Genomic DNA, 22,879 nt, shown 5'->3' on the forward strand with positions numbered 1-22,879 from the left:
ACTTACACACACACACATACACACGAAAACACACACACACACGCCAAAACTCACACACACACAAAAACTTACACACACACAAAAACTTACACACACGCACAAAAACTTACACACACACAAACAAACTTACACAAACACAAAAATCAAAACTAACACACACACGACAAAACTAACACAAACACAAAAACAATAAAAAACAAACACACACACACACAAAAATTACACATTCACACGAAAACTTACATGCACACAAAAACTTATACACACACACACACACACACAAAACTTACACACACACACACACACACACACAAACTTACACATACACACAAAAAACTAACACCCGCACACAAAAGCTTAGACACACAAAAACTTACACACACACACACAAAAACTTAGACCCACACGTAAAAACTTACATGCACACAAAACCTTACGTGCACACAAAAACTTACACACACACAAAAACTTACACACACGCACAAAAACTTACACACACACACAAAAACTTACACACACACACACATGAAAACTTACACACACACGCCAAAACTTACACACACACACGCCAAAACATACACACACACACGCCAAAACTTACACACACACACACACACAAAAAATAACACACACACACACACACAAAAACTTACACATTGACACGAAAACTTACATGCACACAAAAACAAACAACCACACAAAAAATTACACACACACACACACAAAAATTACACACACACACACACACTAAAACTCACACACACACGACAAAACTTACACACACACAAAACTTACTCACACACACACACACACACACACACACACAAAAAACTTACAAACACACACACACACAAAACTTACACTCACACACACGAAAACTTACACACACACGCCAAAACTTACACACACAAAAACTTACACACACACACATACACAAACTTACACAAACACACAAAAAAAAAAAACTCACAAAAACAAAAAAATACACACACACACACACACACACAAACTTACACGCACAAACAAAAAACTTACAAACACCAATAAAGTCTTTCACACACAAAAACTTACACACACACACAAAAACTAACACCCACACTCAAAAACTTACATGCACACAGAAACTTACATGCACGCAAAAACTTTTATACGCACACACACACACACACACACACACACACACACAAAAAAACTTACACATGCACACCAAAACTAACAAGCACATAAAAACATACAACCACACAAAAACTAACACACACGCACAAAATCTGACACTCACACACAAAAACTAACACACACACACACGAAAACTTACACACTCACACGAAAACTTACACACACACACACAAAAACTTACACACACTCATGAAAAATTACACACACACACCAACACAAAAAAACACACCCAAATATATACCAGCAAAAAAAAAATTAAACCCACACACACAAAAAAAAACACACACAAGAAAAATAAAAATAACAAGAACAAAAAAAAATAAAATCGAAAACAAACTTAAAAAAACACACACAAAAAAACAAAACAAACACTCACACCCGCGATAAAGTAGAAACCCACGACAAAACTGGCAAACACACAAAAACTTACACACACACACACACACAAAAACTAACACATCCACACAAAAAATTACATGCACACAAAAACTTACATTCACACAAAAACACACACGAAAACTAACACACACACGCCAAAACTGACACACACACAAAAACTTACACACCCACACGCACAAAAACGTACACAAGCACACTAAAACTTAAATTCACACAAAAACTTACATGCACACAAAAACATACACACACACACACACACACACACACACAAAACTCACACACACACACGCCAAAACTTACACACACACATAAACTTACACACACACACACACACACACACACAAAAATTTACACATGAACACAACAAAAACTCACACACACACGCAAAAAAACTTACAAACACACACACACACACAAACTTACACACAAACACACGAAAACACACACACACACGCCAAAACTTACACACACAAAAACTTACACACACACACACACACACACAAACAATTAAAAACACACAAAAAAAAAAATTACACACACACACACACAAACACACACAAACTTACAAACACACACAAAAACTTAAACCCACACACATAATCTTAGACACAAAAAAACTTACACACACACACAAAAAAACTTACACCCACACGAAAAAACTTACATGCACACAAAAACTTACACATTCACACTAAAACTTAAACACACACACACACAAAAAACTTACACACACGCACAAAAAATTACACACACACACAAAAACTGACACACACACAAAAACTTACACACACACACACACACACACACACACAAAAACTTACACATTCACACTAAAACTTACACTCACAAAAAAACTTACACACACACACACGAAAACTTACACACACACGTAAAAAATCACACACAAACTCGCTAAGACACAAGAAAAATTACACACACACACACACACACAAAAACTTAAACCCACACGCGAAAACATACATCCAAATGCACAAACTTACATTCACACACAAACTAAAATCTACACAGAAACTTTCAAACACACAAAAACGTTCACACACGCACACACAAAAACTTACACACACACACACGAAAACTTACGCACACACACACACACACACACATACACACAAAAAACTTACACATGCACACTAAAACTTACATGCACATAAAAACTTACATGCACACAAAAACTTACACACACAAACAAAATCTTACACACACGCACAAAAACTTACACACACACACGAAAAATTACACACACACACGAAAACTTACACACACACACACACACACAAAAACTTACACAAACACACATGAAAACTTACACAAACACACGAAAACTTACACACACACACACGCCAAAACTTACACACACACAAAAACTTACACACACACACACAAAAACTTACATGCACAAAAAAAATTACACACACACACACACACACACACACACACACAAAACTCTCACAAACACACACTCACACTCACGAAAAAAAAAAAAAACACGAAACCAATTAAAACCACACAAAAACTTACACAAACACACAAACAAATACTGACACAAGCAAATCAAAACTTACATGCACACAAAAACTTACATGCACACAAAAACTTACACACACACACACACACAAAACTTACACACACACACACACACGAAAACTTACACACACACGCCAAAACTTACACACACACAAAAACTTACACACACACACACACAAACATACACACACACACAAAAAAACTTACAAACACACACACACACACACAAACTTACAAACACACCCAAAAACTAACACCCACACACAAAATCTGAGACACACAAAAACTTACACACACACACAAAAACTAACAAAAAAATGAATAAAATAAAATGCTAAAAAAAAATAAAATTAACACAAAAAATAAAAAACAAAATAAAACAAAAACACTCTCACAAAAACTGACACAAACACACAAACGGTTACACACACACACAAACTTACACACACACACACACAAACACACACACACACACACACACAAACAAACACACACACACACAAACACATGCACACAAAAACTAAAAAGCACACAAAAACTTACACACACACACACACACTAAAACTAACACACACACACAACAAAACTGACACACACAAAACCTAACACACACAAAAACTAACACACACAAACACACACAAAATTAAAACCACACCCAAAAACGTACATCCACACAAAAACTAACATGTACACAAAAACTTACACACACACAAAAACTTGCACACACTCACAAAAACTTACACACACACACAAAAACTTACACATACACACACGAAAACTTACGCACACACACGAAAACTTACACACACACAAGCCAAAACTTACACACACACAAAAACTTACATACTTACAATATCACAGTTACATTGTCTTAATTTTTCAAATTTTATTTTGAATTTCTGTCGTGAAATGCAAGAGTTGGAATATTTCAGTAGTGACTTGTTGTGCTTTGCCTTCTCACAGTTAAATTCTCTTGATTTTTCGAAGTTTATTTTGAATTTCTGTCATGAAATGCAAGAGTTGGAATATTTCAGTAGTGACTTGTTGTGCTTTACCTTCTCACAGTTACATTCTCTTGATTTTTCGAAGTTCATTTTGAATTTCTGTCATGAAATGCAAGAGTTGGTAAATTGGGGTCTTAGTCCACCAGCCCGAATGGTGGAAATACACTAGCTCAGTATTGGGGTCCCAGTCCACCAGCCTGAACGGTGGAAATTCACTAGCTCAGAATTGGGGTCTTAGTCCACCAGTCTGAATGGCGGAAATCCACTAGCTCAATTTTGGGGTCTCAGTCCACCTGTCTGAATGGTGGAAATTCACTTTTCAAGTTTGGTCAGGTTAACTTATCATGAGTTCTCATTATAAATTAGCCTAACTTTATCTGGCGAGTATGGTTAAGTTAGGCTAGATTAAGTTAGGTTAGGTTAAGTTAGGTTAGGTTAGCCCATGTAAGCTTCACTTAGGTTAGCTTAGGTTAGGTGAGAGATAGGCAAAAAGTTAGGTGTATGATTAGGTTAGGTTAAGTTAGATTAAATTAGGTTAGGTTAAGTTAGGTTAGGGTAGGTTAGCCTACGTACGCGCGCGTACGTAAGTTTTTGTGTGTGTGTAAGTTTTTGTGTGTGTGTGTAAGTTTTTGTGCGTGTGTGTTAGTTTGTAAGTTTTTGTGCGTGTGTGTAAGTTTGTCAGTTTGTGTGTGTGTGTGTGTGTGTGTGTGTGTGTGTAAGTTTTTGTGTGTGTGTAAGTTTTGGCGTGTGTGTGTGAGTTTTCGTGTGTTTGTGTGTGTAAGTTTTGTGTGTGTGTGTGTGTGTGTGTGTTTGTGTGCATGTAAGTTTTTGTGTGCATGTAAGTTTTCGTGTGCTTGTGTTAGTTTTTGTGTGTGTGTGTAAGTTTTTGTGTGTGTAAGTGTTTTCGTGTGCGTGTAAGTTTTCGTTTGTTTTTGTGTTTTTTTTGAGTGTGTGTGTGTGTGTGTTTAAGTTTTTGTGCGTGTGTGTGTGAGTTTTTTGTGTTCATGTGTAAGTTTTTGTGTGTGTGTGTGTGTGTGTGTGTGTGTTTGTGTGTGTGTAAGTTTTGCGTGTGTGTGTGAGTTTTCGTGTGTGTGTGTGTAAGTTTTGTGTGTGTGTGTGTGTGTGTTTTTGTGCGTGTGTGTGTGAGTTTTTTGTGTTCATATGTAAGTTTGTGTGTGTGTGTGTGTGTGTGTGTGTGTGTTTTGTGTGTGTGTAAGTTTTGGCGTGTGTGTGTGAGTTTTCGTGTGTGTGTGTGTGTAAGTTTTGTGTGTGTGTGTTTGTAATTTTTTGTGTGCATGTATGTTTTTGTGTGCATGTAAGTTTTCGTGTGCATGTGTAAGTTTTTGTGTGTGTGTGTGTGTGTAAGTTTTTGTGTGTGTGTGTAAGTTTTGGCGTGTGTGTGTGTAAGTTTTGGTGTGTGTGTGTGTCTCTTTTCGTTTGTGTGTGTGTAAGTTTTTGTGTGTGTGTGTTAGTTTTTGTGCGTGTGTGTAAGTTTTTGTGTGTGTGTAAGTTTTGTGTGCATGTAAGTTTTTGTGTGCATGTAAGTTTTTGCGTGTGGGTCTAAGTTTTGTGTGTGTGTGTGTGTAAGTTTTTGTGTGTCTAAGCTTTTGTGTGTGGATGTAAGTTTTTTGTGTGTATGTGTAAGTTTGTGTGTGTGTGTGTGTGTGTGTGTGTGTAAGTGTTTTTGTCTGTTTAAGTTTTTGTGTGTGTAAGTTTTTGTGTGTGTGTGTGTGTATAAGTTTGTGTGTGCATGTAAGTTTTCGTGTGCATGTGTAATTTTTTTTTTTTTTGTGTGTGTGTGTAAGTTTTTGTGTGTGTGTGTAAGTTTTTGCGTGTGTGTGTAAGTTTTCGTGTGTTTGTGTGTGTAAGTTTTTGTGTGTGTGTGTAAGTTTTTGTGAGTGTGTGTAAGTTTTTGTGTGTGTGTAAGTTTTTGTGTGTGTGTGAGTTTTTGCGTGTGTGTGTGTGTTTCGTGTGTGTGTGTGTGTGTGTGTGTGTGTGTGTGTGTGTGCAAGTTTTTGTGTGCATGTAAGTTTTTGTGTGCATGTAAGTTTTCGTGTGCATGTGTAAGTTTTTTTGTGTGTGTGTGTGTGTGTAAGTTTTTGTGTGTGTGTGTGTGTGTAAGTTTTGGCGTGTGTGTGTAAGTTTTCGTGTGTGTGTGTGTAAGTTTTCGTGTGTGTGTGTAAGTTTTTGTGTGTGTGTAAGTTTTTGTGTGTGTGTAAGTTTTTGTGTGCATGTATTGGGACCGGGGGAGGGCCTTTGGGGCCCAGGGAGGGCGTTTGGGGGTCCGAGGGCCCTTGAGGATTGGGTGGTCTTTTGGGGGCCCAGTGGACCTTTGGGGACCGGGGGAGGACCTTTGGGGGGCCCTGGGGGACCCTTGGGGCCGGTTGGCCCTTTGGGAGCCCGGGGGACCTTTGTGGACCAGGGGAGGGCCTTTGGGGGTCTGAGGAGGGCGTTTGTGGGATAACATTTCGAAATTTTTACTTTTTAGTTTACTTTTTTTTTGCGGCGCATCCCTGCGGCGCATCCTGAGGCACTTTCCTGCGGTGCCTCCCTGCGGCGCATCCCCTGCGGCGCTTTCCTGACCTGCGGCGCATCCCTGCGGCACATCCTGCGGCGCTTTCCTGCGGTGCCTCCCTGCGGCGCTTCTCTGGTCCGGGGGACCTTTGGGGGCCGGGGGAGGGCCTTTGGGGCACAGGGAGAGTCTTTGGGAGCTCGATGGGCCCTTTGAGGACCAGGGGAGGGCCTTTGGGGGTCTGGGTGGGCCTTTGGGGGCGCCGGTGGCCCTTTGGAAGCTTGGGGGGCCTGTGAGGACGGGGGGCTTCCTTCGGGGTGGGGGTAGGAGGATTGGAACCCTTTGGGGTTGGGTTAGAGGACCTCACAACACTGTTCAAATGAAACTTGTGTATTATAACGACCATAAAGTTTCACCATTAAATTCTCTTCTAAAATCTGTTCAAAAATCATCTTTTAAAATGTCTCTAACTGTTTCGCCGAAATAGTTCCATAACCTGTCTAAAACGGTTTCGCCCAAATAATCCCTAAACGTAATTCAGCGTGTTCCTTTTGTTTTTGGCATCTCTGCGCTAATGCATTTCAAATTAATAATAAACCTGATTCCCGCGCTAAAACAATTCATTGCTAAGATGTTTCTTGGAGAATTGTTTCCATGGTCTTTGGCTATTAATATCCTTTGGAGTTCGACCAAAAGAGTTGTTTCCGAGGCAAAGACATTAATGATTTGGATCTATTCCTGGAGAATCGTTTCTAGGCGAAAATTTTTAAAGTCTGACAGATGATGTCATTGGTTGATTGATCTGTCAAGAAAGGGGAAATTAATTTGTTGTTTCTAACGGGAATTATTGATTCACGATAGGTGAATTGAGGTCGACAGCACAGGTGTTCCAAGGTCGATGTTGTTGTTATTGTAAGTGCACGCTCTCAGCGAATGTCAAGGTCGATGTTGTTGTTGTTGATTTAGGTCATTGACCCCATTAACCACGTGTTCTCCCTAATGACTCTATGCCCTTATTTGGAGCCCCGTCAGTATTCTATGCCCATATAAGGAGCCCCGTCCGTGTCAATAGGGGCCATTCTACTCACAAGACAACCATATAGAAAATATGGGTGAACAAAAGAAAAATAAAGCAATCTCGTAATGTCTTTCGGAAAAAAGTGTCTCAGTTTTCTCATTGTCCCAAAATTTCTTGCAACCGTGCCACTAACACATGAAACGTGTTCTTTGAACTTATGGCACTCATCAACAATCACCTCTAGATACTTTGTCGAAACTTCCTGAGGCAGAATATTTTCACCGAACTGTATTTTTTCAATTCAAGGGTAGTAATTACTATTTCTCCCATACATTACAAAATGGGATTTTGCATGGTTTAGCTGAAGTCTGTTAACCCTCATCCATTTCTCAATGTTTAACATGCCAGTATGAAGATTCTGTATAAGCATTTCCCCGGTTTTTGCAGCAACAGTTAGATGCGTTTCATCAGCAAAATAAGGCAAAATAGATTTTGATGCTCCAGTATCAAGACATTTTAAATCAAAAGACAGGCCATTGATAGCATTTCGCAGGTCATCAATATATATAAGAAACAGTAGTGGCCCCAAAACAGACCCTTGAGGGACACCGAATTCAGCACTGACAAACTGCTTTCTATCCTGGAGAAAAGATTCCAATAGACGATAAAACATACCTCGAAAACCACAATTCCTCGGCTTCACCAGAAGAATTCCATGGTCCACTGCATCAAAGGCTTTCACAATGTCCAGAAAAACAGATGCAACTTTCCACCCTTGATCCAGAGCATCGTTCACAAACTTCGTGAGAAAAGGAAGAGCTTGATCTGTTGACATTGCTTTATGGAATCCAAACTGAGTTTTACTAAAACACTATTTATTCTCAAGAAAGTAAACCATCCTGCCGCTAATCAATTTTTCAAAAACTCTCGGTATAACTGGCAGCAATGAAATAGGCCTATAATCATTCGGCAAATTTTTAACTCCGCCCTTAAAAAGCGGAACCACTCTAGCAATTTTCATAAAATCAGGAAAAACACCAACTTTTAGGCACTTATTAAATAGAACACAAACCTGGTCGCATATTTCCGAGAAAACATACTTAAGTACATGCAATGAAAGGAAGTCAGCACCCGAAGCATTATTTCTCATGTTCCACAATGTGGTAATTCACCAGCACGTAATTCACGTAATTCAATAGCAGTCACTAGTTTCAGATATGCAGATACATCACTTTCCTTGGTTACAACTTGGTGGTATGTTCCATCCTCAGAAAATGTTGTCGTAGAGTTCGCTATCCGTTTACCAACAATAGAAAAATGGTCACACATATTATCTACAATCTAAGCATCAGTGTTGAAATTTTCAGGTAAAATTGAACTTTTGGAAGGGCTGAGAACAGAGTAAATTACTCTCCACGTTCGCCTGGGATTACCTGCACTTTTTTTAAACTCATTTCCATAATAATTAATTCTCGCTTCTCGTATTAGGTTATTGAGTTCACAATTATATTTCTTGTATCTCACTTTCGCCTCAGGAGACACTACAGAATATTTATATAGCAGTCTTCGATTTGATATCGCCTTAATCAGTCCTCTAGTAACCCAGGGTTTTCTAAGGGTAACATGAAACGTCGGCTTTTTAATAACTGTACTACTTTCTTTTAGTAATTTAGTTATTTCTGAATACCACAATGAAAACTTTTCATTCACTTGCAGATCAGTACTTTCTAAAAAGTCAAATTGAGTGTTCTTTAATTTTCTTCTGAATATGTTAAGAGCCTCAGCATCCATTTTCAATGCAGAAATTTGTGGTGGTATATTCATAGCTGTAGGGACACCAAACTCTCTAATAACAACAAGAACACCAAAATGATCAGAAACATCATTCAAAATAAAATCAGCAAAATCATACTTCACATTAACAAATATATTATCCAAAAGTGATTCTGAGCGCAAAATCACTCGACTGCAGATATTAACTGTCGGTCTTAAACCGTAATCCAACATAACATTTAAAAAATCACGAACTCTCGGGTTTACATTTACTGAAAATAGATCAAGATTAAAGTCTCCTCAAACAAAGCATTGGCGATTTGAACCTGACAGGTTATCCATTTGCCGCTCCAGCAAATCACTAAGTTCCTGCACATTTCCAGATGGAGTTCAATAAACAACCACCACAAAGAAAATTTTTCCTGACTTACAAAGTTTAACCGCCATTGATTCAAAAACCATCTATTTATTTACACGTAGATCATTCCGTATTTTCATTGTAATATTCTTCCTGCAATATAAAGCTAATCCACCATGTAATCGTGATTCCCTATTCTGAGTCACACAGTCATAACTATCAATTTCAAGTAGACTAACTGTATGATTACGAAGCCACGTTTCATTCAATGCAAGCACATCCAACTCAGAATACTTACATAGTTCGGTTAAAAAATTAAATGAACTAGAAAGACCTTGACAATTCAAATGGAAAATGCTCAAACTTTGCCGACCCTAGTAGATTTATTTCCAATATCAACTGGAAATTTATATTTAACCACTGGAAAATCCTCCATCGTTCCTTCATCATAATCCGGATTTAAGACCACATTCTCCAGAACATCCCAACTCAACGAATTTTTCTCAAGTTTTTTCAATCTATTATTGTCATAATCCAACTCATTTTTTCAAGACACAAGCTTAGGAGGCAAACGAGGAAACTCATAGAAAAATTAACTCTACTTACAACAACCACAAGTGATCTCCAGTATCTAGGAGGGCCGCAATCAATAACAAAAGAAAAAAAACGGAAAAAAAGAGAAAATAAATTAAAAATAAAATTTATCATAAATAAAATACAAAATAAAGAGATGCAACATAACATAAATAGCGACGAAGACCACCCTGCCATTTCATCATAAACAATAAGTATAACAACATGGAACCCTCCATAGAAGACAGTAGAACACGTTCCACCGTTTCGTACAAAAAATCCTCCCCGCCGCTCCACCCACTGCCCATACAACATAACAAAAAAAAAACTCATGGAAAATAAAAAGGGAAAAATCTCACTCAAATTAAAAAATACAGGATAATGCAATCGAGGAAAAATATAATTGGTTTTCTTCATCAGGCACACACTTGTGCTAGTGCCTTTAACCACGAATACAAAATTCATCTTATAATAGCAAAAAATGACTCTAAACTTCAAAACAAAACAAATGAAATGCTAGAATCAACAATCAAGTAGCTCGGGTATTGGCTCATTATACATATATTTCACTTTTCCAACACCTTCTCTCTCAATCTGAATGAAGGGAGGAACAGTATTAGATACCCAAGCTGGAATACTCTTTCTACTCAATTTAGATTTAGTCTTGTAAAGTCTCTTCCGCGCTTCACGAACACACAATGGCGCATCATCGCTGACGTAAACATTTTTCATAGCTGTATTTGAACCGAAAGTCTTATTCTTAAGTTTTTTCCCATTACGTAAAATCATTAACTTCGCCTCACGTGATTTAACATTCACTTTGAAAAACATTTGCTCTTTTTTATTCGTAACAATTGTAAATTCTGGAACCTTTGTTAATTCTAAACCATTGGTACATATTTCTTGAAATACACTTTTAGCATAAACTTGCATCTGTTGATCTGTAAAATAATAATTGGGCTACTATCCAATTTAGTTGTTTTCTCTAACCGAAAAAAGTCGGCTTTGAAGTTTGGACTGACTTTGCCGAAAAATTTATTTTCCTGCAAATAAAGTTTTGTAGAAAAAAAATCCTTCCGAAAAGAACATTTTCTATTCTATAAAAAATAAAAAAAAGATCTGGTGAATGAAATCAAGTAATCTGAATCAAGAATAAAGAAAAACTCACAATAATAATGGTAATGACTTAAGTTCAATGTTCTTGGAGGAGAAATTATAGGTCTAATACAAAACATGAAGATTTTGAAATTATGTGAAACATTTTGCTACTTTAGTTGAAATTACTTTGAAACTACTTGAGAGTACTGTTAAAATATTTTTCCGAAACGTTTTAACGTCTATTAATAAACATAATAAACTATTATGAAACATAATAAAATTGTTTATTGCAACATCTTTTTGAATCTAGCCCAATTTCTTCCAAGATATAGACTTTCACGATAAAGTAGAGATGAAACTCTGAATATAAAGCCTTGGAGATTAAACGAAATTGGTTGATGCCCTCAGGGGATCTGTAATAGGGGATTGTTTTCCCTAGCATGATGAGACATGCACCGTTTCTCTTCTTTTTTCATTATATAGACACATCAAACTATTAAATTCTTTACTCGGGTCATTGATTGTTTCTATATCAAAATATATTTATGAGATATATCATCGTCCCAAAAATTAACTGATGTTAAGGGCTGATAATTAAGGGCTGATAAAACAGCCCTTTTGCTTCTTTTTAATTAAATTTTTATAACCAGATACGACCATCCCGGAAATCTGAGCATTTGGTGAGACCATCTCGTTCACATGATTCGTGTAGTAGTTTCTAGTAAAATTCAAATAATATGCGTGAATTCAAAAATTTGCCTAAAATTCCGAAAAAAAACTATAACTAATGAACTGCATGAAAATATTTTCAGCTACTAAATATTCTCTAAAACAAAGCAGTGGTTCTACCCCATATTGTCTTTGTTTAGCCTTCTTCCTCAACAATATTCTCTGCTAATGTCATCATATACTCAAAAAAGAAAAAGTTTTTCTTGTTTTAATTCAAATAATTTGGCAAACATGTAAGACAAAGTGTATTCCTTTTCCTTCATCAGAAAACGGGGAAGCAAAACAGATCTTTTTCGATCCATATTCCGTTTAATCAAAGCGTAGCAGATGTTTTTGCTTCTTTTTAATCCATTTTTCTTATGCATAGATCCGCCCATTCCCAGAAATTTGAGCATTTTGTGAGGCCATTTCCTTAAATGCTGAATATTTTTCGAATAATTTGTATATTTTGTTATAATTTATAATCTTGCACAATGCAAATGAATGGTGAAAATTCTAATACTTTATGTAAAATTCAGAAAAAATATAACGTAAAAGAAATACGCAAGAAAGGACCATCTTCTTCACCCAAATTTTTGTAAATATCAGACCTTGATTAGTAAACTGTTCTTATCGGTTATTTCTAATGTTGTATCTGAATCATTACTTACTTTAATTATGTATCTGTAACTGGATAAATGTGTAAGGGGACTCGTATAATTCAATTTATCGTCGTTTATTTATTTATTTGATTATATATATAACAAGTGAGGCTTGCATCCATTTCTAATTTTTTTTTTTTAGTTCTCTCTAGAAAAATACTCATTTTTAATCGTTATTAAATATTATTCTAATATTATTTAAATATTACTAAATAATTACAATATTATTATTTTTAATCGTACATTTAATGATGCATTGTTTTAATTGGGCAAGCAAGGGTATGATTGAAAGCGAAAAGTATGAATAAATTCATTTTCATTTACATAATTATTTTCTTTTTGAAACAAATAAGATTTTCACTAATAAAATTAGAGATATCTACAAAAATTATGGATTTGCTCTGGGTGTGTTTCGCGTTTTATTTTTTATTAGTATATGGCCATATTTTCTCTGTTTTGGAAAAAATTTCTCTACTAATGTCATCATATATTTAATAAAGAAAGAGTATTTTTATCTCTTTAATTCGAATAATTTGGCAAACTTACAATTCCCTTTCCTCCATCGGTTTACACTTTTATTAGAAAGAAGGGGACCAAGAAAAGTCTTTTCGTATCCAGGATATCTTGGGAAAATTAACAAGCGCTATCAATCAATATAGAGGTTCTCGATTATATTGTTCCATTATAGAATCGGGATTTGTACTTTCGCAAGAGTACAGAAATACGAAAGCTCTGTGATTTCCATTTACCTGTCCCTCTCAGTTGAGGTTCCCGATCAGGGGAACCCAATTAGTGGGAACCTTTTCTATTCCTTCGATCGATTCTACTCTGCGGTGATGGATGACCATTAAATATATTGAAAACGCTTCTACATTTAAACTTTTTTTTTATTTAGCTCGGGGCTTATTTGGGTGAGGGTGAACGGGGAATATTACAATGAATTTTTAATGGTAATGCTAGTAGTAGAATGGGCATACATAAAACAAGTATTCTTTAAACTTTTAGACCTAGCTATTATGTCTCTAAAGTTGCGAATGTAATTATTATGCCATCTTTAACTTTTTATTAGATTTGTATGGATGACTGTACGTAACAACCAGGGGGGGGTATTCTTTGTTGGAATAATTTGGAAATATTTGTCGTTATATTAGTTTTAAACAACAGAAAGAAAATGGAGCTCCTCATAAAAAAATTTCACCATGGAATGTAACATTTTATGGATAATTTTAAATTTGATAACCCCCTTTCAACCTGGATTTTTCCCCAATACAGTTAACTTTCTATTCTCTTCCGAGAATTTTTTAAATTGAATCGTTTTCACAAATAAAAATAACAAATTGTCTTCCATTCCTATGGAATGAGTCAACCGATAACAATCTAATGTCTTACTTGTCTTACATGTTGTTTGGGTGAAGAGCGGGTCAAATAGCATTTTTTTGAACTCTTAGACCCTTTACCTAAATTTATGGATCTCTTTTTCCCTTCACTCAACAAAAATTAACCAAGGGTGAGCTAAAATCTCTCTGACTGACTTAACTTGATCAGTGGTTTTTAGTTGCATTTAATGTTTACTAATTAGGGTTTAAAAACGTTACTAGCCCTGAGTGGTCCTGAGCAGAATAAGAGAATTTATTCAAGCAAAATTTATTCAAGGGAATATATATAATAAGGGGAGAATAAGGGGGATTATTCAAGGGGACAGGGGATCAAAGGCGCAAAATAAGTATATTTTAGGCCACCATTTTCAAATTTTCCTTGGTGCATGGGTTGTTCACTCGATTAGCCCAAGAGAATTGGATCAATTTATTATCCTTTATTTTAACTCTACTGCGGAATAATTTTAAGAATAATTAGGAGTTAACAGGAAGAGATGAAGAAAAAATGTAATGCTAGAATTGAATTTTGAAAAAAAATTAAACGGAATAGGAAATACATTCGTCTAATTGTAGAAATCTACAGAGTTAGAAAGCTGCAAATATATACATAAAATCTTTCAAGAAGAAAAGAGGAAAAGCGAGTAAAAAAGTGACAAAAATGAGCTACGTCATATTTTACCCCAATGCTAGAGGTAATCGAAATGGGTAATTTACCATATTCTTAGGTTTTAAAAATAAACTAGGCATGACATCGAGGCCAAAATCGTTAAACCTTTCAAAAAAAAAAAAACTATTTCAGTATCTCCTATCAAAGGGTACTAAGGCGTTATATGGGTCGGCAGGCTGATTCATTTTAAATTAAGAGAACAAAAAATGTTTCATGATATTTTAAAGTTATCTTGACAATGGTGTCTGGTCTTTAGTTTAGAATGTTACTGTGCTATTAAAGATTGGAAGGGGAAACCTTTTGTTATTTATATATGAAAAGAAAATGCAGTTAGCCCTGGGCTAACTTAACTCCTACAATTATATTAACAACCAGTGTTTGATGATAAAACTAAATTTTAGAAGTTTTAACAGAGAATTTGGGGTAGGATTGACCCATGTTCATCAATCCACGATTAACATGATAATTATCAATACAGACAAATAGTTATGATTTTGAAAAATTTGGTCGATACAACTATTTAATCGGATTGTTGAAACAATATTTTAGATGGAACTCTTGATTGTTAGAGTCTACATGATTGTTAGTGTTAGTGTTTAGTCTTGATTGTTAGTGTTAGAGTCTTGATCCTCGTTACCAATTAACTACTGAAAACACTAACAAATCATCTCTACCTCATCATAGTGTATAAAATGAAAAGCCCCCAAAACAATAAAAAATAATTTATCAAAAATAAAATGTGCGACAAAAAGTCATCTATTTAACTTCTGATGTTTTGAGGGAAATAGACTACAAGAGACTAAAAAAGAATGAATTCCGTTCGTCTTTTAAAATATCTGAGCTGAAAATTCTGCTGTTTACAGCAAATGTGGCTGAATAGGCTTTTCCTTAGTTGAGTCAATGCACAAATAACTTTTTATCCTGTTCAATCTGTGCTGAAAAAGTAAAAGTTAATGTAGAAAGTGAGGGAGGGACTAAGGAGGGGAAGTCACCCTGATATACAGAATAATTTCTTTTTGCATTCTGTTCGAACATTTTTCGGGAGATTCTATTGATAAAATCAACTTCTTTCATTACTTGGCTTGAAATACACGATCTTATACACCAAGTTTTTAAATTGCTGATGGAAATTTGGGGCTCTTCAAAAGCCCCATCGGCAAAAGGCTCATCAATTGCGTAGTCCATTGAACAGCCTAAGGTAATGCGGCACTGTCACTCTAGGATCATTAAACACTCTTTGACGTAGACCAAGAAACATCATAAGGTAATGCGGCACTGTCAGTCTAGGATCATTAAACACTCTTTGACGTAGACCAAGAAACATCCTAAGGTAATGCGGCACTGTCACTCTAGGATCATTAAACACTCTTTGACTAGACCAAGAAACAACCTAAGGTAATGCGGCACTGTCAGTCTAGGATCATTAAACACTCTTTGACGTAGACCAAGAAACATCCTAAGGTAATGCGGCACTGTCACTCTAGGATCATTAAACACTCTTTGACGTAGACCAAGAAACAGCCTAAGGTAATGCGGCACTGTCACTCTAGGATCATTAAACACTCTTTGACGTAGACCAAGAAACAGCCTTAAGGTGTACAAGGTAACGGTACTGGGAAAGACATGATCAGCACCGTTTGTTGTCCTTGTGTAGTTCTTATCTTGTTTTTTCTTTTTTCTCCTCTAGCGTGCATTTTTGTATATAGAGGGTTCAAATAATTTTTTATTATTAGTTTGGCTTTTTGTCTTCTAAAATTCAAGAAATGCTTACGGTTTCAAAATGCACGCAACAGAAATAAAAAAAATTTACAATTTCTACTTCAACAGTACCTCCACCTAATTTCTAGTTACCCCAACATATATGTTCTCATTGACATATCTACCGGTAACCACTTCTAACTATTCGAAAACCTGTGACTGTTGATAATTTACCTATAAGTTGATGATAAAACTGCCAATAAGTTAGTATCAGTGAAGCAGTAGCTGACCAGTGACAAGTACATAACTTCGTCTCTTGTAAGTGTTTTTAAATTCTAGATGGGACCCAAGTAAACGAATGACGCCTGACGAAGCCGGGAAGCATGATTGGTTATCGTCAATATCACCCGCCATATCGAGCAACTCGTCGACGTCGACTTCATCGAGTGATAAACGCGGGAAACAAAATGACATTGAGATTGATAAAAAAACAGATCATTCCATCTACCGAATATATAAAGCCAGGAAAAATCTATGTGAGGATTTAGTGAAAAAGAAATCTAGCTGTTAGATGTAAATGTTTATTTTTGAGATTGAGGCTGTGGTGGAAATTTTATATTTATGGTTCTTTCCCAGTGAAATACCCCGTGAATGTGATGTATTTATCGATTATTTTGCCGTTCGATTTTTTTTGTCGATTCGAATTGTTTATATTCACTGAATTCTCTTTGACTATAAAATTCTTGCGTCTTTACTATACTTTAATAAGTTTGTATAGATATACAATAATTTGCTGACGTTAAAAACAATAATCCACACAGTTTTTATAGTATTTCTTTTTTTTAAATGAAAAATGATTTAGTAAGTAATTAATTTGAATTATAAATTGTATTCGTCGCTCTTTTCTTTGAAAAATCCTTTGAATAAGATAAAATTGATTTACAGTTGTTTTTCTTTTTCTATAAAAACTCGTATCTCCGCTACAACTTAATAAACTATGAAAAAGTATGCAAATTTTTTTCTAATCTTAAAAATAACAATACATTAGCAATTTTTCAAAGTATTTATTTGATTTGTTGTTATTTTCTATTATTTCTTATTTAGCTAGACCCAAGCGTTCCAATTTAAGGAAGGGGGGTCCCCCTATATTGTGGAAATCTTTTTTTTTTGCTTTCATGGAAAAAACGAGATTGTGGAAATCTTTTTTTTGTGTTTTCATGGAAAAAACGAAACCCTTAGATTGTGAAACATTCCATTTTTTACATTCATTTGGAAAAAAAACATCCTCTCTACATTCTGTGAATTGTCACCCCTGACAAGGCTTCGTAAATATAGAGTGTCGGTCACTATACTTTATAAAAAAAGACGCACTAATATCCTAGCTGTTTAGTCCTTGCTTATTTGCAGTTTGTCTTAAGGGGTGAATGTCAGCAACAGGGATCCTTCTTTTAGAACGAGAGAAAGGGATGGTCCCTTCTAATCGTCTTATGTTAACAAACAAAGGAGGTGTGGTATTTTCTGGCAATATTATATATGAATTATGACATCGCAAACAGCCCAATACAGCTCCCCTTATGACCTTATTAAACAACTTTAGATTATTCTCATGGTTTGTTTGAGCTCCGAAGAGTATACTTTGAGAAAGCCAAGCTCAAGGCTAATTTTCTTTTCTCTTCTTTTCCTTGAAATTATTACCTCAATCTTGTTGTTTTCTATTTTAATGATGTAAATGCAGAAAGTTGATGACCAAATTAATGAATTTTATAGAAGTTCTGAAATATATCATGTATAAACGCTTAAAGACACTATCGGTATAGTTAATGAATATGATTGTAGTCTGAAATACAGTGGTTCCTTTTCCTTTTGGCCATGTGCCAAACATTTGATATAAGTGTTTTTGCATCCTAAGGCTTTTGAAACTCATAATGAAACATTTATATGAAATGGATGATATATTACGCTTTAACCCCATTGTCACGTTGCATAGCTAGTTATCAGTTCCTAAACATCGTGATTGCGGGTCGATAAGGACTGCTTTTAAAAGAGGAAACAAATGATGACTGTTAGAAATTTATTTCTAACAATTTAATTTATTTCTAACAAATTAATATATTTATTCCTAGACCTTGAAGTCCAGGTAAGCATACGTGTGAAATAAATCTTAGAAAAGCCCATTTTCAGGATTGGATGTTATCGATGACGGGCTAGTTCTCGGCCCATACTAATTCTCTACTTTTTTTTCTCATAAACTTATCTTAACAACAACTGTTACTAAATTTACTAGGATTCGCTTTATACTCATCAAAAATAGTTAGTTGTATCTTCTTAAATAATGTGAGCTTTCACGCGAAGGTCCCAAAGTTTAAGATTCTAAACTTACAGCGTAATAGTTTTATTGTAAAATAGCCCCAATCTTTTATCAATTCCAGCCTGATTTATAATATATTTATTGCGAAAAGGCCAATGGGCTTTCGAAAGAGACAAATATTTTTGTAAAATAAACAAATGGACCAATCTTACAAGTGTAATTAAATTGAGATAAATTCTACCTTCTAATAACTTGCGATTTTCAACGGACTCCCCATTAACGCTAAGGAATTTTCCCCAACCTCCTATTAGGCTACTATCTTAAATTTGCTTTGAATTACACTGGATTAACCACTTTTCACCATAGTTCCCATACTGAAAAAACTATCATTTAACCCTTGTTTTTGTAACATTCCTCAACAACCCTATTCGTCTGAACATTCCTAATATTTTTTTCTTTTTTCCGGTTATAAAATAGTCACTCATTACATCATAAAAAATTACCGTCATCCGAACACTATTTAATAATTCATTTATTTGTTTAAAGTGCTATTTTAACAATGTCTCGATAACTATTTTTTAACTATTTTAAAATTCATATTCTTTTTGTAGTTCTGAAAAGAAAATCATGCTTGAATATGAATGATGAATGTTTCCTAGGATTTTCTCCATAAACAAAAGTAAACTAAGTGATCACACTTATTAAGTAAGTTAGAGTAAGTAAACCCAAAAAGTATGTATTAGGGTGGGTTTTGCAAGATTCCCGGAAACGTTTCCTTTTCGGTCGCACGTCTCAAAAACAGCTGTAACGCGAAATGGGGAAGTGGAAAGCAAAGGTGACACTTGGTACCATGAAAACTGAAATGACGACCAAACGACTATCTAGCTTACCTGTATTTTGGAAAAGTAACTGACCCTCATAATTTGTGCTTCAAAAATTTTCTTTCAAAAATGTAGCTATATTCTCCCACTTTCTTCGGCATGTTTGAAAATTACGCCAGAAATGGGGTTCCCAGCTTCACTGTCCACGACCTTTCTGGATTCACTTTCCGAAAAAGCGGAAAGCGTTTTCATGTCACGAAAACCTGAATGGAAGGTTATTCCTGTCGGGCTTCATCTGCGGAAACTCATGGAAAGTGATTCCGGATCTGATTTCCATACCGCAAGAACCGGTCTCTTCTGTTTGAGTGTACAATACATTAGGCTCGCGGATTATTGTGGCAGAAGGAGACCTTGAAACCTGAAATTTCCTTAAAAAAGTGTCAAAAGGAGGTTTAAAAAAATGTTTAACAGTTTATCCCTTCTCCAATATTAACCATAGTTTTTTAGTTCCTTTTCAAGTGAAACCTTATTAGTTCCTGTTTATGATTCCCATACGTGAATCCTTATTACGTAGATGACTATATAAGCACAGTTACAAACATTATATTTGCAATATTCATAATGTCAACCATCAATGCAATGTAGTAATAGATGGCATTGAGACAAAATTTTAAAAGATAGGAAAAGGATGGGTCCAGATTCTGTAATATTTGATGACGGATTTTACTTTTCACCTGGAGCCACGCTAATAAGTTATATTTCGAAATCATGGTGGTTATATCAAGAATTTTACCTACTGCAGTCTGGCCTCTATAAATTTTTTCTATCTCTATTGTTAAAGTTGGTAAAGATATCACATCAGAATCCTAAGCTAAAGTTAATTTTTGAGTTGATGTTAGAACACTGGTTCCAACCAAATATTTTTGATCTTAATAAGATTTTACAGTGGAATTCTATAGCTTCCTCATTTGTTATTCCCAGTTTTTTAAATAGAAAGTATAAAGTCGTAATTTTAAAATCATCATTAGGAAAATATTCCATCAAAAACTTGATGAATTCTACTACTTAAAGTATTTCCTATTGTGTTCACTATAATTAGGCAAGAATCGGCGGTTCAGAACTTAATTAAGGTCTGAGACTTGTTTATCTTCTTTGGTGTTGTTAAACCGAGCGCAAAACATCTACACCTCTTTTTAGAAGACCTTTTACACCCTTTATTATCCAGTTATTTTCTTTATTTCTCCAGTTATTATCATTCTTGTGCCCATTTGTCCAACCCCCTCCCCCCAATAGCACCACCGTATCTTATTGCTCTTTCTCAGAAAAATGGCGTTTATGACTGATTAAAATAAAAACGATATTAAAACCTAAGACAAGCAGAAATGATGTAATACGCTAAGTTTCAAACAAACAGTAAGTGTAATTAATGAAACCTGTAACGAAAATAAAATAAAATGAATAATCAGATCAAGCTTAAGAATAATATATTATAGAAGATAAAATGTATCAGCTCTGTAGATCTAACTAAGTGTGAGTGTTAAATGTGAATGATTTCCAGATGTGTGTAACATGTATTTATGTGCTTTATGTAAGATTTGGTTCAACATGATTTTGGTATGATGTAGTGTCATTTTATTTTGTGATTTGTAAAGAATACAGTTGGGTCTTGTTTTAGGAACTGGAAGTTTAATTATCAAATAAAAGATTAAATTTTTGTAAGGAAAACCATTCATCATCTGTGTTAGAAAGAAAAAAAAACCGATCGCTCATTGAAATTGGGTACCAGTGATATTATAATTTGCCCTTGTGTGATTAAATTAATTTACTAATCCAAAGGAACAGATTAAGACAACTGAAATTTATATTACTGCATTTTTAGAACGGGGAAATTTCAAAGACGGATTCAAATCACGGCCCTATCCAGGACTGGGATTTGAGCCCCCTCCCGAAATTTTTATCCAATTCTAAAAAATCGTAAAAAAATATTTTTTTATGCTTTTGTAACCTCCCCCCTTCCGCCCCGAAAAATATTGTATATGGCCTTGAGTCAAATCATGTTTAATTTTATTTAAGTTTCTTCAAACCCTTATCATCCTTTGTAGCGTCAATTTTACCATCGTTATCAAGTGTTGCAGATCATCGTCATTGAGGACGTACCCAGGGGGGTTCCCGATCCTCCATCCAATCTTTAGCTACCCTGCATTTCTGTGCACTTTTTATTCAAATTACGAAATTTATTTTTAATTCCCCCCCCCCCCCAAACAAAATATATTGCCTATGTGCTTGGTCGTCATCTAAGGCAGAAAGAACGAAAGACCAAATGAAGTAATTCCTCTCTTGGAATGGCTCAGAGCCAATAATAACTAGAATCAGCGATATTTTAACTGCTTTTACGGGGCAAAATAAAATCAGCACTTCTAAAGAAGAAAATAAACATGATCGAAATTCAGATGTCTGCAAGATGTAAGACGTCTGCCCTACATGGTCGACAGAGAAATTCCAAAAACAGATTCAAGTAGTTTTCTTATAAAAGCTGTCGTTTCTTCTAAATGATCAGGTAATCTATATTTAAGTTTCCCTAGTATCATAGTTAGCCAGGAGTCATTAGTAGAGTTACTCTGTTCCATATTTCTATCAGAAACGCAGTTTACAATTTCATTCGATTCAAAGTAGAATTCTCTCTATCCTAAAAAAATTTTCTATCTAAGAGAGGTAGCAATTTTGTTTGAATAAGTAACCAAAATCATGATTGCTGCCACAGGTGTAACCTAGTAATGAGCGAGCCGCGGCTCATGGTAACGAGAAGTTCAAAAAGGCGTTTTGAAAAAAAAACATAAAGTGAAGAATTATCGTGGTTGCAGCGGCAGCTACAACGTAGTAAGAGACCAACACGTTTCATATTACCAAAAACAGCAGCCCGAAACTCCCAAAAATGGCGACTGATTGAAAAACAAATTACACCATTAGATCTCCATGGTCCGAAGGCCCTGTAAAAGAAACTTATATGCCCTTGGCTTGAACAACAAGGAAAATCCATTGGCTTGAAAAATAAGGAATGTGGCTCCAACCACTAGACTCTGCATCGAAAGCACATTTTCTTTCTGTTTTTTTTTTTCAGAGCTAGCAGGACACTGGAATATCATAGATGGGTGTTTAATGGATCATTTTAAAGCAAATTACTAC

At 35.3% G+C, this 22,879-nt stretch overlaps 1 protein-coding gene across 1 annotated transcript in view; it reads left to right on the forward strand.

Moving 5' to 3' along the window:
- The window catches only part of LOC148951764 (uncharacterized), a 243,061-nt gene extending 221,647 nt beyond the window's left edge, over positions 1–21,414 (forward strand). The window contains exon 12 of the mRNA XM_089089323.1: positions 16,907–21,414. Within this exon, the coding sequence (XP_088945449.1) occupies positions 16,907–17,138 (232 nt within the window). The 3' untranslated portion in view covers positions 17,139–21,414. The remainder of the gene's footprint in view (positions 1–16,906) is intronic.
- The last annotated feature ends 1,465 nt before the right edge of the window (positions 21,415–22,879 follow it).

Source organism: Artemia sp. Qi Xiang Cuo, chromosome 5 (genome assembly GCF_049724085.1).
Source record: "Artemia sp. Qi Xiang Cuo chromosome 5, ASM4972408v1, whole genome shotgun sequence".
Taxonomy (NCBI): domain Eukaryota; kingdom Metazoa; phylum Arthropoda; class Branchiopoda; order Anostraca; family Artemiidae; genus Artemia; species Artemia sp. Qi Xiang Cuo.